The sequence below is a fragment of the Scyliorhinus torazame genome, chromosome 9 (assembly GCF_047496885.1).
Source record: "Scyliorhinus torazame isolate Kashiwa2021f chromosome 9, sScyTor2.1, whole genome shotgun sequence".
NCBI classification, from domain to species: domain Eukaryota; kingdom Metazoa; phylum Chordata; class Chondrichthyes; order Carcharhiniformes; family Scyliorhinidae; genus Scyliorhinus; species Scyliorhinus torazame.
Window position 1 is genome coordinate 97,554,406 of NC_092715.1, and position 18,300 is coordinate 97,572,705.

Below are 18,300 nucleotides of genomic sequence, written 5' to 3' on the forward strand. Positions count from 1 at the left end.
TGCCTTGAGTGCAATGAGGTTTCCACTGCTGCCCCATGCCTCTTGTAGGATGTCATAGGCAGTGAAAAGTTGTGATGCATGAAAAGACTACATCGGGCGCGATCGACCGGCCGCATTGCGCTCGAGCGCAAGGTGACCGGTAGATCCAGGGAGAGGCCTCCCGCAGGCTCCCCAGCAGCATTTACGCCTCATGGGATATACCCAAATTCACGAGGCGTCTAAATTCTGAACCCTGCCCAAAGGGGGCGTGACCAAACTCACACGCCAAGTAGGTTTTAAACCTACTTGGGCAAGCTTACCCAGGATCTACCGGCTTCCCGGATCAACCGGCCTTCCGGCTGCAGCCAAGTGCCATTCTGTACTGGTCCACACAAATGTGGACCAGGTGGAATGGCTCCCTGACCCTTTCCCTGGAATGTAGCAGCTTGGCAATGCCCAGCTGGCACCTTGGCACTGCCATCCTTGCACTGCAAAGGTGCCCAGGTGGCACTGCCAAGCTGGCAGGAGCACTGCCAAGATGCCAGTGCAAGGCTGCCCGGGAGCCAGGGTGGCAATGCCAAGGTTGTGGGCCCGAGGGGGGCCATGCCCATGAAAGGAGGATGGAGAGGGGTTTGCAGGTTGAGCGGGGTGCAGGGTAGGTAGGTAGGGGCCTCTGGGAGGTTGGGGTCCTGGAGGGGTGGATCATGAAGAGGGGGGCCTCCAGCGACCCGAAAGTGGGGTATCCTCACTTGGGGTGGGGGGTGGAGATGCCCATGTGTGTGGGGGGTGACATTGCCCTTGGATGGGTGGTGTGGGGGCTCACTTAGAGATTGGGGCACCCTTTCAAAATGGCGGCCCGATCTCGGAGTTCAGCTCCCCAATGCTGAAAACAATTCGAAGTGTGAGCTAAGCTGGTGAGAAACTCCCCAAGGCCCAAAAAAGTGACTCAGTGTCGTTTGATAGCGGTGGGATACTCGCCAGCAGAACTACCAATGACGAACAGGAGGAAAATCATCGTCCAGTAAAGACAGCAGAAGAGGATTCTGGGAGAGGTCAACTGAGTCACCTCAACCAGCAGGTAAGTGATTGACTGGTAGTTTTTCTTTTCTTTTTTCTCTTGGCATTGTAGTTTTAGGTTAAGTCATGACAGGAGATCCCAGATGTGTGACATGTTCCTCTTGTTCGATGTGGGAAGTCAGGGGCCCTTCTGGTGTCCTTGGCTTCTTCACGTGCAAGTGTGTCCAACTGCAGCTCCTATTAGACCACTTGACGGCTCTGGAGCTGCAGTTGGACACACTTTGAAGCATCCACGATGCTGAGGAAGTCGTGGATAGCACGTTGAGTGAGCGGACACATCACAGTGAAAAATTACTGAGGGAGATAGGAAATGGGTGACCACCAGACAGAGGAAGAGTAGGAAGGCAGTGCAGGGATCTCCTGCTGTCAACTGCCTCCAAAACAGATATACCGTTTTGGATGCTGTTGGGGGAGATGGCTCACCAGGTGAATGTGGCAGCAGGTTCATGGTACCATGGCTGGCTCTGCTGCACAGGAGGGCAGGAAAAAGAGTGGCAGAGCTATAGTGATAGGGGACTCAATAGTAAGGGGAATAGACAGGCGTTTCTGCGGACACAAACGAGACTCCAGGATGGTATGTTGCCTTCCTGGTGCAAGGGTCAAGGATGTCTCGGAGCGGCTGCAAGGCATTCTGGAGGGGGAGGGTGAATAGCCAGCTGTCGTGGTGCATATAGGCACCAACGATATAAGTAAAAACTGTGATGAGGTCCTACAAGCTGAATTGAGGGAGTTAGGAGTTAAACTAAAAAATAGGATCTCAAAAGTAGTAATCTCAGGATTGCTACCAGTGCCATGTGCTAGTCAGAGTAAGAATGTCAGGATAGATAAGATGAATATGTGGCTTGAGAGATGGTGCAAGAGGGAGGGATTCAAATTTCTGGGACATTGGAACCAGTTCTGGGAGAGGTGAGACGAGTACAAAACGGACATTCTGCACCTGGGTAGGACTGGAACCAATATCCTTGGGGGAGTGTGTGCTACTGCTGTTGGGGAGGGTTGAAACTAATATGGCAGGGGGATGGGAACCGATGAAGGAAGTCGGGAGTGAAATAAAGTAGGGACAGAAACAAAAGGCAGTGAGGGGGAATGTAAAAGGCAGAGAAACCAAAGTCAAAAATCAAAAAGGGTCACAGTACAGAGACTGTGGATAACTCAGTGAATAGGCCCAGTAAGGCTAAGAGAAATAAAACACAGGGAGAGTGTACAAAACATGACCGGACAGATAGTCTGAGAAAGCAGGGCAGAGAGCAAGGGAAGTCTAGATAAAACTGCATTTATTTCAATGCGAGAGGCCTGACGGGCAAGGCAGATGAACTCAGGGCATGAATGGATACATGGGACTGGGATATTATAGCTATTACTGAAACATGGCTAAGGGAGGGGCAGGACTGGCAGCTCAACGTTTCAGGGTATAGATGCTTTCAGAAAGATAGAACAGGAGGTAAGAGAGGAGGGGGAGTTGTGTTTTTGATTCGGGAGAATATCACGGCAGTACTGAGAGGGGATATATCTGAGGGTTCGCCCACTGAGTCTATATAGGTAGAACTGAAAAATAAAAGGGAGACATCACTTTGATGGGATTGTACTACAGGCCCCAAAATAGTCAGTGGGAAATTGAGGAGCAAATATGTAAGGAAATTACAAATAGAAAAATAGGGTGGCAATAGTTGGGGACTTTAACTTTCGAAATTTGTTGAGTGTATTCAGAAGGAATTTCCCATTCAGTATGTAGATGGCCCAACTAGAGAGGGGGCAAATCTTGACCTCCTCTTGGGAAACAAGGAAGGGCAGGTGACAGAAGTGTTAGTGAGGGATCACTTTGGGACCAGTGATCATAATTCCATTAGTTTTAAGACAGCTATGGAGAATGATAGGTTTGCCCAAAAGTTAAAATTCTAAATTGGGGCACAAGATATAGGTGAGATCCTAAATGAATATTTCTCATCGGTATTTACTGTTGAGAAAGGCATGAATGTTAAGGAACTTGGGGAAATAAATAGTGATGTCTTGAGGAATGCACATATTACAGAGAAGGTTGTGCTGGAAGTCTTAAAGCGCATCAAGGTAGATAAATCCCCGGGACCTGATGAAATATATCTCAGGACGTTGTGGGAGGCTAGGGAGGAAATTGCGGGTTCCCTAGCAGAGATATTTGAATCGTCGACAGCCACAAGTGAGGTGCCTGAAGATTGGAGGGTAGCAAATGTTGTACCTTTGTTTAAGAAGGGCCACAGGGAAAAGCCTGGGACATACAGATGGTGAGCCTAACATCTATGGTGGGTAAGTTGTTAGAAAGTATTCTGAGAGACAGGATCTACAGGCATTTAGAAAGGCAAGGGCTAATTAGGGACAGTCAGCTTGGCTTTGTGAGTGGAAAATCATGTCTCACGAATTTGATTGAGTTTTTTGAAGGGGTACCCAAGAAGATAGATGAGGGCAATGCAGTCGACGTTGTCTACATGGACTTTAGCAAGGCCTTTGACAAGTCACCGGATGGTAAGTTGTTGCATAAGGTTAAATCTCACGGGATCCAGGGCGCGGTGGCCAATTGGATACAAAATTGGCTTGACAACAGAAGACAAAGGGCGGTTGTAGAGGGCTATTTTTCAAACTGGAGGCCTGTGATCAGCGGTGTGCCTCAGGGATCAGTGCTGTGTCCACTGTTATTTGTTATTTATATTTATGATTTGGATGAGAATTTAGGAGGCAGTTAGTAAGTTTGCAGATGACACCAAGATTGGTGGCACAGTGGACAGTGAAGAACGTTATCTAGGATTGCAACGGGATCTTGGTCAATTGGACCAATGGGCCGATGAATAGCAGATGGAGTTTAATTTAGATAAATGTGAGGTTATGCATTTTGGTAGATGGAATTGGGGCAGGACCTACTCAGTTAATGGTAGGGAATTGGGGAGAGTTATAGAACAAAGAGATCTAGGAGTACAGGTTCATAGGTCCTTGAAAGTGGAATCACAGGTGGACAGAGTGGTGAAGAAGGCATTCAGCATGCTTGGTTTCATTGGTCAGAATATTGAATACAGGAGTTGAGACGTCCTGCTGAAATTGTACGAAACATTAGTAAGGTCACACTTGGAATACTGTGTACAGTTCTGGTCACCCTATTATAAAAATAATATTATTAAATTAGAAAGAGTGCAGAAAAGATTTACTAGGATGCTACCGGGACTTGACTTTGACTTATAAGGAGAGGCTGTATAGACTGGGACTTATTTCTCTGGAGCGTAGGAGGATTAGGGGTGATCTTATAGAGGATTATAAAATAATGAGAGGCATAGTCAACATAGATAGTCAACATCTGATAGTCAACGTAGATAGTCAACATCTTTTCCCCAAGGGAGGGGGGTCGAAAACTAGAGGGCAAAGGTTTAAGGTAAGTGGGGAGAGACACAAAAGGGTCCAGAGGGGCACCTTTTTCACACAGAGGGTGATGAGTGTCTGGGGCGAACTGCCAGAGGCAGTAGTAGAGGCGGGTACAATTTTGTCTTGTAAAAAACACTGACAGTTATATGGGAAAGCTGGGTATAGAGGACTATGGGCCAAATGCGGGCAATCAGGACTAGCTTAGTAGTAAAAACTGGGTGGCATGGACAAGTTGGGCCGAAGGGCCTATTTTCATGTTGTAAACCTCTATGACTCTAGCTACTGTTATTACTGTAATATATCAAGCAGCTACTTATAAATGTATGCTGTAGCTAGAGGTCGAAATCAATTTACAGGGTTAAATTACAATTGAAATGAAAATAATAATTATTTAAAAGGCTGAATTTTCATGGCATCGTGGTAGGCATGGACTGTGGGGCTGGGAAAATAGGGTGAGTTGATTAGGACGGCTCGCTGACACATTCCTACTCTGGGGATGTTTTTCAAAGGCAGACTGGGAAGCTCGCTCCATGGAGGTGGACAATCAATTAACATTGTCAATGTAACAATTAGGAGTAATTTTACAGAGCAGCCATTCCCACCCCGACTGCTGAGTGCAGCAGTTGCTAGTTCAATGGAGGCATGGCACAACAGTGGAGTCATTGTCTAGAAAGTTTCCATCCATGGCCCAAACAAACGATCAGGTTTCCCTTCTGCTGCAAATGATTCAAATGTGAGCCTCTGTGGGGGTCCACCTCCCCAGGTGGGGCTGTCAAGGCCTTCTGACACGGAGTATGAGGAGCTCACCCAGTGTCCTTAATAGGAAGGCTAGCATGGAGGTGGGCAGTTTGAGGGCCTCCCAGAAGATTGCTGAGCTGGCCCCACTGCTTTGAAGCTCCAATTGGTCCCAATGCCTGTAGGAAAATCCAGCCTAATAGGTCTGTAACAGATTTGTAATTGGTTACTTAATTTTAGTGCTCTATGCACAATCCTCACAGATAACCTATAATTGGTCTCAACATGCTTGAGAAAGAGAGGGGATTGATCGGCTGGTGAACTCTGCCAGAAACTGCATTATTGTTTTTTATCAGGGCAGATTTAAGCTTGCTTGTGATGCCCATCATATTTGCAGTCTCAGCTTACAGGATGGCTATGATGTCAGTAGAGTTCTAGCTACTTCTTTCAGGAGAGAAGTGGAGAAGAGGGAAGAACATTGGCAAAGAAAATGCACAGACATTCAAATTTTGTTTGAAATCAAACGGGGCTTATTTTGAAATTATATCTGCTGAAATATATTTTGTTTTACTGGAAAGAGGTTATGGAGCTGAAAATCAGCTTGGGCACTATTCCAACGTACCTGTATGTGTACAAATCGAGGATCTAACAATCGCAATGTGAGAAGACTCAGGAATTTGGGTCCGAAATTTAAAGACCCATAACAGTTGCAAATTACTTTCCCCAAATTTCTTTGATCAGTTAACTTCATGTGCCATTTCTACACTGCTAATGCATTACAGAAAGTGAGGGACCTTTCTGTATTGAACTTCTTTACATTATTGTCATGTTTATGGTTGTAAATATCCACACAGCTTGAAATAAAAAATGAATTTCAATACTGGCTTCCATATTGATTATGTTTTAAAAATTCCAAAATTTAAAAGCATTCAATCATTATTGAAATTAGTCCAAAATTAAATGGCCAGGGTTTTATGCCTTTCTCCCCTCTCCCTGTGGATACAGCAGGCTATTTGAATTACCATTTACTTTGGCAGGACTATACCATCCTGCTGGGCAGGAAGGGCCGTAACATCCTAGCCCATATCTCTGGTCTTTAGTTTACAGATTTTTAAAAATAATTCTGGTATAATGCACAGAATCGGGGGGGGGAGGAGAGGGGAGGGGGGAGAGGGAGAGAGAGGGAGAGAGAGAGAGAGAGAGAGAGAGAGAGGGAAAGAAAATGCTATTCTTTTTCCACTTCCCAATAATGGTTTCCACAACAAATTCAAAGCCAATAAAGTTTGTTTTATCTTCTTTGCAACTGAAATTTTTAAAAAGGTACTTAATCATGAGAAGAGAATCAACATGCAATTTTTTGTCAGTGAATATGTTCTGATCCTTAATCAAATTATAATTAATATTTTCAGCAATAAAGTTAGAAATATGTTCGAATGTTGGAATACCACACCTGATAAATAACACAACTGATTCCACATCTGGTATTTGTCCATATAATCTTCAAGAACAATACTGAGACATCTGGGCAATGATTTGGAGTATGTCATCACCATCACGATTGCTTCTATCAATTTGGACTGTTCATCATTGTTTTTTGCCTTTGTCGCGATATCAGCAAAGTTCTCTTGATCAATAGCTATAAAAAAACAAGCAATGTTTTCAGAATGGATATTCACATTTTGAAACTCAATCATCTAATCAGTTTAGAATGGCTAATTTAAGCAATTTTTGTTAGATGCATAATAAAGGGAATTTGCTCGGTCTTCTAGCCCACCAGGCCAAACTTTCCTCTGCTCTGAGGAGCTCTGAACTTGCATATTTTTCTAGATTATCTCTGATCTCCGCTCATGCATCTTCAAGCTTATCTTGAGACCCACCACCTTGGGTGAGACCCACCTCCTGCTCCCTCAATCCTATTCCCACAAAAATGCTGAGAAATCAACTTCCCTCCCTGACTCCTATGTTATTTCATATTGTTAATGGATCATTTTCCTCAGTTGTTCCCCTCTTCTTCAAATGCCATAATGGCGCCTTTCCCCAAAAGACCTGCCCTGCATCCCTCTACCCTTGTCAAATCTTCAACTTCCCTTTCTCCTCCAAAGTCATTGAACATGCTGGCAATTCATAAAGGTGTACTCATCTTTCCCAGAACTCCATGGGCTGGGTTTTACGAGCCGCCATATTCCCCCCGCTAACCTAAAAGTCATCAGCCTGCCCATCTGAAACATGGCTACCTGCAGCGAAATTATGCTGGAAGCCACCTTAATTGTTTCAGAGTGGGACGTCTGCTCCCATCTGGAAGTCGTGTCCTAGAGAGCAGCTAGCAGCTCTGTAATTCTTCCAAAGTCATATTGTGATATCCTCCATTTAGTCTTTTTTAAATTTTCATTTACGGGATATGGGCATTGCTGGCTAAGCCAGCATTTCTTCCCCGTCCTTAGTTGCCCTTGAGAAGTTGGTGATGAGTTGCCTTCTTGAACCGCTGCAGGTGTAGGTACACCCATGCTGCTGTTAGGAATGGAGTTCTAGGATTTTGACCCAGCAAAATGTCTCATCTTTTCCTCAATCAACATATTTTCTTCAGCATTCCTCAGGTGATTCTTTTTGATGAATTTTTGTAACGCTACAGCGGGTGATTTGACTCCCCAAAAATCATTTGGGAGTCCCATTTTGGACGCGGATAGTGGAATGTTTCTCGGCGAGGAATGCCGCATTTAGCTCACAGCTGAGCTCGTCAATGCAGGAAGAGATTGGGGTGCGATTTTTAAATGCCCCCCCTCCCCCCCACCCCGATCTCTCGGCCCCCCCTTGGATTTCCCACCATGGCCTCCGGACCGCCCCAACTTACCTCTTAGGGGATCCTCGAGCAACCCCTCACTTCCACCTTTTAAAGGCAGGAACTGCAAACCAACATGTACTTTCTTCCAACAAACTTTCATACCATCTAATTTACCTATTCCTTTCCAAATTCAGAATTATTTGTGCACCGATTTTGAGTTAATCGACCATCTTCTGGCTTCTGAAGTCTTTCAAAGATTTCAAAATTATTTGTAGAATATTATTGGGTTTCGTCACTTTGCACATAAATTGCTGTTTACAAGTGACAGTAGAAAGTGGAAAGGTTACTTACAGTCCAAATATTTTGGAATGCCAGCAATGCTTGGATATAGGCGTCTACAACAATTATAGCTACATTATTACCAGACTGCTCCTTCACGTCACTGGAATATAATTTCATGCGTTTAATGCAACACAAATTAAATTCCTAGACTATTTTGAACCAGAAGCTTGAAAGTATGAAACATTGGAACTAGAGAGGATTGAGAGGCACAATTGGGCATAAATATAGATATCTTTTGTATCACCTAAAATAATTCAGCAGCTGAATCAAATATATTTAATCAATTATGTCAAAACTTAGTGCCATTTTGTCAGATCTGGTCATGCCCATTGCTATCATTAATCTCTTGAGAGTCAGATCGCCTTGGTTGAAACGCAGGAAGAGAGTGGATGGTGCTGTCACCAAGAGACCATTAATCGCCTGAAGTTAAAATGTAAAAAAATGAATCATTCATTTAATTTTATAATTGATCAAAATAATTTCATGATTTAAAAGTCAACTTGTTACACAAAGGGTTCAAATTTTTCTGCGCTATTTTCAATGTACGATTTCTGTAAAAATCTTAAATGTGCTATCAAGGAATGACTTGATAACTTTGTGACAACTATCATTGATAAGTTTGAGACAAATGTATTAAGGGCAGTAAAAACAGTATATTAAGGAAGTTCAATCCCACAAAATATTCTTTTTAAATGGTAAAACATAAAATGGATGACAACATCAACTGACTTAATTTTGTGCATAATATAGATTATGCATGGTTAAAAGTTACAGTTAGCAAGTTTCCCACAGATATTCTCGCATAAACTGGTCACTTCTACAAGTGGTTTGATTTTTTTTATACATTCAAGGGGATTTGAGTGTTACTGGCTAGGCCAGCATTTTTTGCCCATCCCCGAGAGAAGGTTGCGGTGAGCTGCCTTCTTTTTAAAATATTTTTATTAAGGCATTTATATATAAATTAAAGACAACCAAAACCAAAAAGAGAACAGGAAATCTTATGACAAATAACACCCCGCCGCACCACCCTCCTTGCATTTGCCCTCCACCCACTCTACTTTTCCCTCTTTTAACCCCCGTCTCTCTCTCTTTCTCTCTCCCCCGCCCCCCCCTCCCCAACTCCTGATGTCTTAACTATCCTGGAAGAAGTTAATAAATGTTCTCCATCTCTGGGCAAACCGCCTCCACAGACTGTCTCACAGAACTTGATTATTTTCAGCCGAAGGAATTCCACGAGGTTGCTCACCCACACCCCAGGCTTCGGCAACCCCGAGTCCCTCCATTCCAACAAAATCCTTCTCCGGGCTACCAGGGAGGCAAAGGCCAAAACATTGGCCTCTCTCACCTTCTGGACTCCCAGTTCTTCCGACACTCCGAATACCGCCACTTCTGGACTCGGGGCAACCTTCACCTTCAGCAGCTTGGACATTACGTCTGCGAACCCCTACCAAACCCCTTCAGCTTCGGGCATGCCCAAAACATGTGAACAGGGTTCACGGGTCCCCCCATGCACCACCCACACCTGTCCTCCACCCCCTCAAAGAACCTACTGTTATGAGCCAAGGTTTAGAAAATTCCAAAGTATATCATGGAGTTTACCTGACCTACAACTGTTTATTAATTTTGGTTACGGGGAGCACAACAAGGGTCTACCTTTCAGGTGTTATTCAACAGAGGCCTTAAGCACTTTTAATCAAAAACAAAGTTTTTTCTACGAATTTAGTTAACATTTTTATAAACACACAGTAAACATTTTTATCAGCGACCAACATAAATACCCCACACAGCTACAGTACTCTACGTATAACCCTTAATAAATTTCCCCCTTTAGTAACAAGATCCCATAAACCAGAAAACCCTTTTCAAAGGTGTGGCCCAGCACACAGCACTCGAGACCTGGTATAGGTACTTATTGTTTCCTCTCCCAAACAGCAGGTTTGAATTCCTTCCAGGAAACAGCGACAATGGGAACACGTCCCATCTCTTAAAATCCCCTTTCACCTGCTCCACCAACTGCACCAAATTCAATTTGTGTAGTTGTTCTCATCCCCATGCCACCTGGTTGTCCAAATACCTAAAGCTCGTTCCCCCCACCTTAAACAGCAGCTCGCCCAACATCCTCTCCTGCCCTTGCCTGGATCGGAAAGACCTAATTCTTCCCCATGTTTAACTTATATCTGGAAAACCGGCCGAATTCCTCTGAAATGGTCATGATCCCCCCAAAAACCTCCCAGTGGATCCGAAATATAAAGCAGTAGATCGTCTGCATATAGCGAGATCCTGTGCTCCACCACTCCTTGAGCTAACCAGTGTGGAGGCCCTTGCCCAGGGTCACTCCCCTCCCCTTGCCCGGTCCCAGGAAAACAAAGAAATCCCTTTCAACACACAACCCTTGTGTAAACACACGAACCCCAAAGAACCGTCATTGCAAAAGAAAATCCCAACTCTTACCTTGTCCAAAAGGGCAACTTCAATTCATTTAGCGCATATAACAACATGCACTGAAAAATAGAGCTACATACACTTCTCCATCCCCCCTACCCTCAGTCCAAGTCCAATCCTCAGTCCCATTTCTCACTTTTGTCCCAGTCCTTCTGCCTTCACAAACACCTCCGCTGCTTCCACCGTCTCAAAATAAAAGTCTTTGGAGTTATAGGTCACCCTCAACTACGCCAAACCGCACCCTACTGTTATACAGTGCTGTCTTCACTCGACCGCTTCTGCTTTGTCCAACTCAGGAACTTCTTCTTCATACGGAAACAAATAATCACTGCTCTTGGCGGCTCATTCTCCTTTGGTTTAGGCCTCCACGCCCTATGAGCCCGATCCAGTTCGTACCGAGAGGTGTCTTCCCCCTCCCCCAACAGCTCCGTCAACATTTTGGCAAAATATTCCGTCGGCCTTGGGCCCTCCATCCCTTCGGGCAGGCCCATGATCCTCAGATTTTGCCGCCTAGATCTGTTTTCCAGGTCCTCCACTTTGGCTCGCAGACCCTTGTTGTCCTCCACCACCCTCTGCAGCTCCTCACCCATCGAGGTGAGTTGATCACTGTGTTGTGACAAGGCCTCTTAAACTCCCTTCAGTTTCTCACCCTGCTCCTGCATCTCGGCCAATGTCCTCGACACTGCCGCCTTGACCGGGGCAATCGCTTCTTCCACCGGAACCTTCAATACTGCCATCATCTCCTTCCTCATCACCTCCATGTGCTTTACAAACTGTTTTTCAAGTTCCACAACCATTACCTTGGTCATCTTTTCTGCCGTGAACAGTGCGGCCCCACCTAGCAACCCAGCCTCCACCATCCTTCCAGTTGCCGAGCCAACCCTTCCACTCGACAGCAAATCTTCATTCACCTCCTTTACAGCAGCTTTCCTTTGGGTTTTGAATATCTTTCTTCCTTACGTCTTCCTGCACTTATTTAACCAAGAATTGCCCCTGGGGCCGGGCATGAAATTCTAAAAAACCAAACCTCGAGCAGGAGCCATCCAACGTGCGACCTCCTCCCACATGCCACCACTGGAAGTCCCCTTCATATTCAATCCTGAGTGAAAAACTTGCCCTACCCACCTTTTCCTTAGCCCCGTCTGGTCCCCGATCTTCAAATGCGTTTCCTGTAAAAATGCCACATCCGTCTTTAAGCTCCCTGACGTTTGACCGGCCCATTCAGCTCTCTCACATTCCATGTGACCAACCTGGTCGGGGGGGCCCCCCCCGCCCCCCCCCCCCCCCACCACCCCACGCCCCTCACACTTCTTCCAAAGTTCAATGCCCTCCCTCGCCTGCCAGTTCATTTGTCCTTGAAGAACTTCATTGCTTCCTCCGGTGTTCCAAAATAATACTCGCGGCTGTTGTGGGTCACGCAGAGGTGGGCCGTGTACAGATCCCGAACTTCACCCCTTTCTTAGAGGACAGCCTTGACCCGGTTGAATCCGGCTCTCCTCTTTGCCATTTCCACAGCCAGGTCATAGTATACCTGGAGCTCGTTACCCTCCCAGGTACATCTACTCGTCTGCCTGGCTCACCGTAAGACCTTGTTTTTGTCTAAGAACCGACGTAGCCTCACCACCACTGCACTCGGTCGCTGATTCGCCTGCGCTTCCTCAGCAGCGCCCTATGCGCCCGGTCGACCTCCAAGGGTGGGTCGAAGGCTCCCTCCTTCATTAGCTGCTCCCACATTTTGGCTACATAAGAGCCTGCATCCATTCCCTCGATGCCCTCTGGCATACCCACAATTCTCAAATTTTGCGTCCGGGAGCAGTTCTCCAAATCCTTTTACTTTCTCCTTGAGCCGCTTCTGGGTCACCCTCAACATTCCAATTTCGGCCGCCAACGAGGTAAGTTGCTCCTCAAGCTCCCCCATCATCTCCTCCACCTTCTGGATTGCCTGGCTCTACGTCTCCAGCTGCAGCTCCACGCGGTCGATCCCCACTTTTAGCTCATCTACCTGAGCCTCCCTCCTCAGCTGACTGAACTTTTCATTTGGAAAATCCAGCAACTGCTCCGTCGACAATTGGGCTGGTAGGGCCGACCTCTTACTCTCCGCCATCTTTCCCTGACTCACATGAAAAGTTTCTTACTCTTGCAGCTCCTTTCTTCTAAATCCACTTCTGGTCCACGAAACCATTCACCAACCTCACTGTAGTGTTGGGTGTTCTGATGTACAGATGAACCAACATGGTTGTATTTGGTACAACGCTGTTTTATTTCAACTTGTTATTTACAGTTCTGTCTTGATACTCTGCACGTGGTGACTCCGTGTGTGTGATGTTAATCAGGTCCTGTCCTTGTCCTGGTCTCCAGATCTACTGGCCACCAGGTGTCGTGTTTCTTCTCTTATACTGTCTCTGTCCTTGTCTATGATTGGTTGTCGTGTTGTGTGTGCTGATTTGTCTGTTGGTGTGTCTATCATGATGTGTGTGTTTGAATATCATGACACTCACCAGTGGAGTATAACTTTCATCTACCACCTCTATACCTTTTTCCGCCAAAACATCCGCCCGGCAACCGGGGAAAAGGACCGAAAAAACAGCTTTGAGTGTGAGTTGCCAAATGTGTGACCACTCACTCCATGGCCACCGGTAGTCGTGAACTGCCTTCTTGAATGTTATACATCAGGCACCATCCAATATCTAATTATATAATAGCATAAACAGGAATATAACCACAGTAACCTGTGGTACTTTGCACTGTTTATGTGCTTTGGCTATGGCAACTGGCCCTCAATGTCTCTTTTGCAGTAAATGCTAAGTCACAAATTTTAAAGACTGGCTTGGTCTAGCTTTAATATGAAGCTTTAACGTATGCAGACAGTGGCCATTTTTAAAAAAAGTATGCCAATTCACTTTGCTTTAAAACACATTACTTAAATAAAACTAATTCCCAAACTCTTTCTTTAAAAGATTAACCAAACATCTCTAGAAATGATTGCAACTAACTAACAATGGAACCAACAATATAGTGTTTTAAACAAATAAAGTAACAGGAATTAAGCTCAATGCACTGAATTGTATGTTACATTCACTTGCTGGTATTCTACAATATTGAGAATAAATTCAGTGGTATTTTTAGCTGCATTTTGGATATTTGAAACGATGAACTATATAAGATTATAAAAGATAAAGGCGACGTTGTGATGGCAAAAGACCAAGGGAAGGTATATTTTTGTGGAGGCTGCCCTTCTTATGCACTGTAACTTCAACAGAAGAGCCACGTAATTCAAAAGCACCAACTTAAAATTGAAAAAAATTGAAAATGATGGAAATACAGCAGATCAGGCAGCATCTGGGGAAGGCGGAGGTTGTATTGTCACTGGACTAGTAATCCAGAGATCTAGGTTAAAGCTCTGGGGACCACAAAGACTGACATGTGCACAATCGTAACCACCCTCATACGTCAATGCTGCACCGTATTATCTCCTGCTGCCTGCTACCAATAGTTCAAGAACCTGCTGACAGGAGTTATTAGCCTACCAAGTGACCAATCTTTCCTCTTCAGGAGAATCCATTTCTCCAATAAATGGTTGCATGATCACATAATATAAAAATAAATAAACCATGAAAGTGGCCTCAGCATAATGTTACTAGAGCTATATGTCATCCTGTGAGACCACGAAGAAACTGAACCATTGCAACGTACAAAATTGTATTGAGTACAATTTCTATAATCATGAAAATATTGATACATTCCAATGCTTTTAAAGTATAATTATTCAGGCAGCCTTCATACTGGTATGTTAGCATGTTTCAGATCTGGTGGTAGGGCTATGTTAATACATTTGAGAATTCAAGGGCACTGGCTATGAAAACGTAAAATATTTCTCATGTACTACTCTGTTAGGATGATAAATATTTTTACTGAGTTAAACTAAACATCAGTAAATATATCAATAAGGCTGAAACAGAATAATATTTATTTGAAAGTAACATAATAAAACTGGCATTTAGTTATATGTGTTTCTCATTAAAAACATGTTACATTACAAATAATAAAGCATTGCCTTTTTACAATAGACACCTTGGCTGGAAATTTTACCAGCATGTTGTTCACCGGGACCAACTGTGCTTCATGAATCCTTGTGGACACAAGGCAGGGTTGCAGAGGGGGTTTTAGCAGCACTGGCTAATTAACAGACAGCTGCCATCCAATTAAGGATGTTGGCCTGCCTCTCCAAGCCAGCCCAATCAGAGGGCCAGAAGCTCAGCGGTATCTGCATCACCAATAGAGATGGCCGCTGCTGAAGCTGCCAGGAAAGTGAGGGGGCACTTCCATGTTGAGGTCTCCTTGAAGGAACTCTTCTTAAAGTGCCAGAAACAGGCAGGCAAGCCCCGGTGATTGGAGTGAACTGTTCAGTGGCGGTGTTGGGGCCGGGACAGGGGTGGGGGTGACGGACCCTTGTTGCTGGGAGTCTCCTCCATAGGACATGGAGTTCACGTAAAGAAAGTTCTCTTCCACCGGTGAAGCTGCTAGGCGGTTGCCTCGATTTACCTGACAGTGCCCCCACGAAACAGTGGGCCACCACAATGCAAAAGTAAAAACCACCACAAAAGTGACATTCAAACCAAGTTATAAATGAAATCATGCCATATGGCATACAAGGGTTAACTAATATACCCTGTGCATTTCCTTAGTGCCTGTCTTCCATATGCCTTTACGTTTCATTGTGTTCCTATGCACTTCTACCCAATGGCTGCAGCATGGCTGGCAAAAGGCTGATGATCCTCATTGGAGGAGACAGCAGATGACTTTGCAGAATAGCTTTGAGCATCTCTGGGGAACGAAGGCCCAGTTATGAATTGCTACATCTTTGTGGTGATACGCATCACTGTAAATACACAAGAGGTTAATGTAAATACACTATGACTAAGTAAACACTAGAGGGAGCACCAGAGATGACATGACAGACATACAGCTAATGAACTCATAGACTAGGACACGACCAATGGGCAGTCAAGACACCCAGAGGTGACACTACCACAAGGGGGCATTACACAACCCATATAGAAGGACAGGGCACACATGCTCTGTCTCTTTCCACAGGCGACACTTAGAGAGTAGGACAGGGGCAGATCAGAAGCATCACACCCACCACGTGGCTTAGAGCAGACTGGTTAGTTAGACTGAGTTACTATAGCAAGATTAGCAGGAGAGTCGAACACATAGAGAACTGTGCTTATGGTTCAATAAATCACATTGAACTTACTTCAAAGTTTGGAGAATCTTTTGGTCAAAGCTGCATCGAGTTGCAGCCTGTGTTATCCCAGAGTACATAACATAACAATCTTGGCATGGGCAACAGAAGTCTAGGATAATTGACCAACAAGCAGTAGCACACACACAAGCGAAGTGGCAGTGGTCGAAGGCCAAATACTGCCTTGCTAAAAAAGGCCAGGTTTGTGGTCCATGGAATCACTGCCATTCCCCTGGGGTGGTGCCTTACAATTCTGGTAATCCAAAGACAGTTGCTGGACTGCTGTGACATGCTGTTCCAGTGAATCTCAACACAAACTCGAGAACAGTACCTTATCTTATGACTCAGCATGTTACAGCCGTCTGGACTCAACATCAATTTCAACAACTTTAGATCGTAGCCTCTTGCCTTCATGTTGCTCTATGGGTGAAATTTTCTCTTTTTGAGACCAAGTGCCGTGGCAGGCAGGGTCTGTGGCACATATCCTGTTGCTCGGAATGGTGGGAAGTCGCACACGATTCCGCACTTGTAAGCTCATTAATTATGCACAGGCGAGTAGCTCTCCGAATCACCTGACAGATCGGAAACTGACTCTTCTGCTCCACTTTTACCTTGCAGGGTCGAAGGTCTAGACGCCGAAGTTCCAGGCGGCATACCTGGGCACACATACCTTATTCTCCACAGCCCACCTGCCTCCAGGAGACCGCAGAAAGGTCTGGCAACCTGATGAAGAAGGCTACACTCCACCTCGGCCACGCCATCCTCCAGGCCATGATAAGAGAAGTGTATGCGCATGAGATGCGCTTTATCCCAAAGATGGCTCCAGAAAGCACACCACTACAATCTGGCAGGCCATGCCAGCACAGCCAGTCACTGCACTCGAAACACCATCCAGTGTCATCCATCCACCAGGGCAAGTCATCCTTCAGTGCCCTCTAATTTTAATGTCTCTTCATGACTTCATGTACTCAAAAAGCTACTCTTCAGGGACCTCACACAACTATTAGTGGGGGCACATATCACCATTGTCTCACAGAAATATTCGCATTACCACCATCACACCCATCATGATGCTCATACTCGATCCTTCTCCCTGACTGAGGAGGGCTCACCACACACAGGGCTCATTCATCTTTCGCAGCCTTGGCTCCAACCCTTTTCATCACATTGGTTTCTTTTGTCTGAACATCCAGGGCAAGCTTTCCCACAACAGGCGGTAAAGGTCGCAGAGCAGGGGGAGGGGCATCCAACATAACTGCCTCACAGAATTCGAGGAGGATGTCGTCAAGATCACTGGGGAGGACAGGGGTCGCTCCTGGTAGGAAGGAAAGATCTTGGACTGGACCTTGACCCGTGTGACATAGCGGACTCGCACTGCGGACCATGATGGAAGAAGTAGGTCGTCCCGAGCTCGCACGCGCCCGAGAATCGGTGCCACCCAATCGCTTGCCTGGCCGTCCATGAGGCCCTCCCCCAGGTGAACAATACCCCCACCCCCCACCAGGGCGGCCACGGACTGAGTCCATAGCTGCCACCCGACGTTCCCAACGGCAGATAGGTGATTAGAACCACGCCGTCAGGAACTCGGCCAGTTGCGCGCGGAGAATCACGGGGGGGGGGTTCTGCCAATGGCCCTCTACCCACGCCGCATAGTTTGCACGCGCAATTCTCGAGCGATTCTCCGGGGACTGGAGAATCACGGGAGCGGCACCAGTGCGAATTTCCGGGTTGACAACCATTCTCCGTTCCCCCACCCCCGCCGCGCCGAACGTGATTTTGGCACGGAGACTCAGAATCCAGCCCCAGATTGCCTCAGCAACAGTATTAATCACACCTCCATCAATTCACCACATCATGACAATCAGTGAGTGACATGCAATCTTGTCATCAGGAAATAACACTCTATAGGCAGCAGCAGATACAGGCCCACAAAGCTGGCCAATGTAAGTCCTAGGCCTCAGACCACGGCAGACGAGGAAGCAGAGGAAGAACTGCGCTCACCCGTATCCTCCACCAGCACAGAGACTCGAACCTCAGTGGAGCATAATTGCAGTTTAGATTCAGGGCTCACCTCCTGGAGAACAACTCCCAGACACATCACCACAGCAGTCAGAGGCAGGAACAGCCCAGGTCTCCAGTACTTGGGAAGGCTGCTGGAGGCCAGCCACCCTCCCAGTGTGAGGCAGATGATGAGTCTCTGAGAGCACCTCAATGCTTGGAGATGCAGCAACAAAGGAGGAACATCAGACAGAGATTAAGCAATCATTCAGCAGACTAGACCGAAGAATGGAGGAGTCTATCTACATTCTGTCTGATGTTG

General features: G+C 45.9%; 1 protein-coding gene across 7 annotated transcripts in view; it reads right to left on the reverse strand.

Moving 5' to 3' along the window:
* kiaa0825 (KIAA0825 ortholog) overlaps positions 1-18,300 on the reverse strand; it is a 685,054-nt gene that overhangs the window by 413,043 nt on the left and 253,711 nt on the right. For all 7 annotated transcript variants that reach the window (XM_072516291.1, XM_072516289.1, XM_072516290.1 and 4 more), the window contains one exon: positions 6,623-6,808. In XM_072516291.1, coding sequence (XP_072372392.1) covers positions 6,623-6,808 — 186 coding nt within the window. The remainder of the gene's footprint in view (positions 1-6,622; positions 6,809-18,300) is intronic.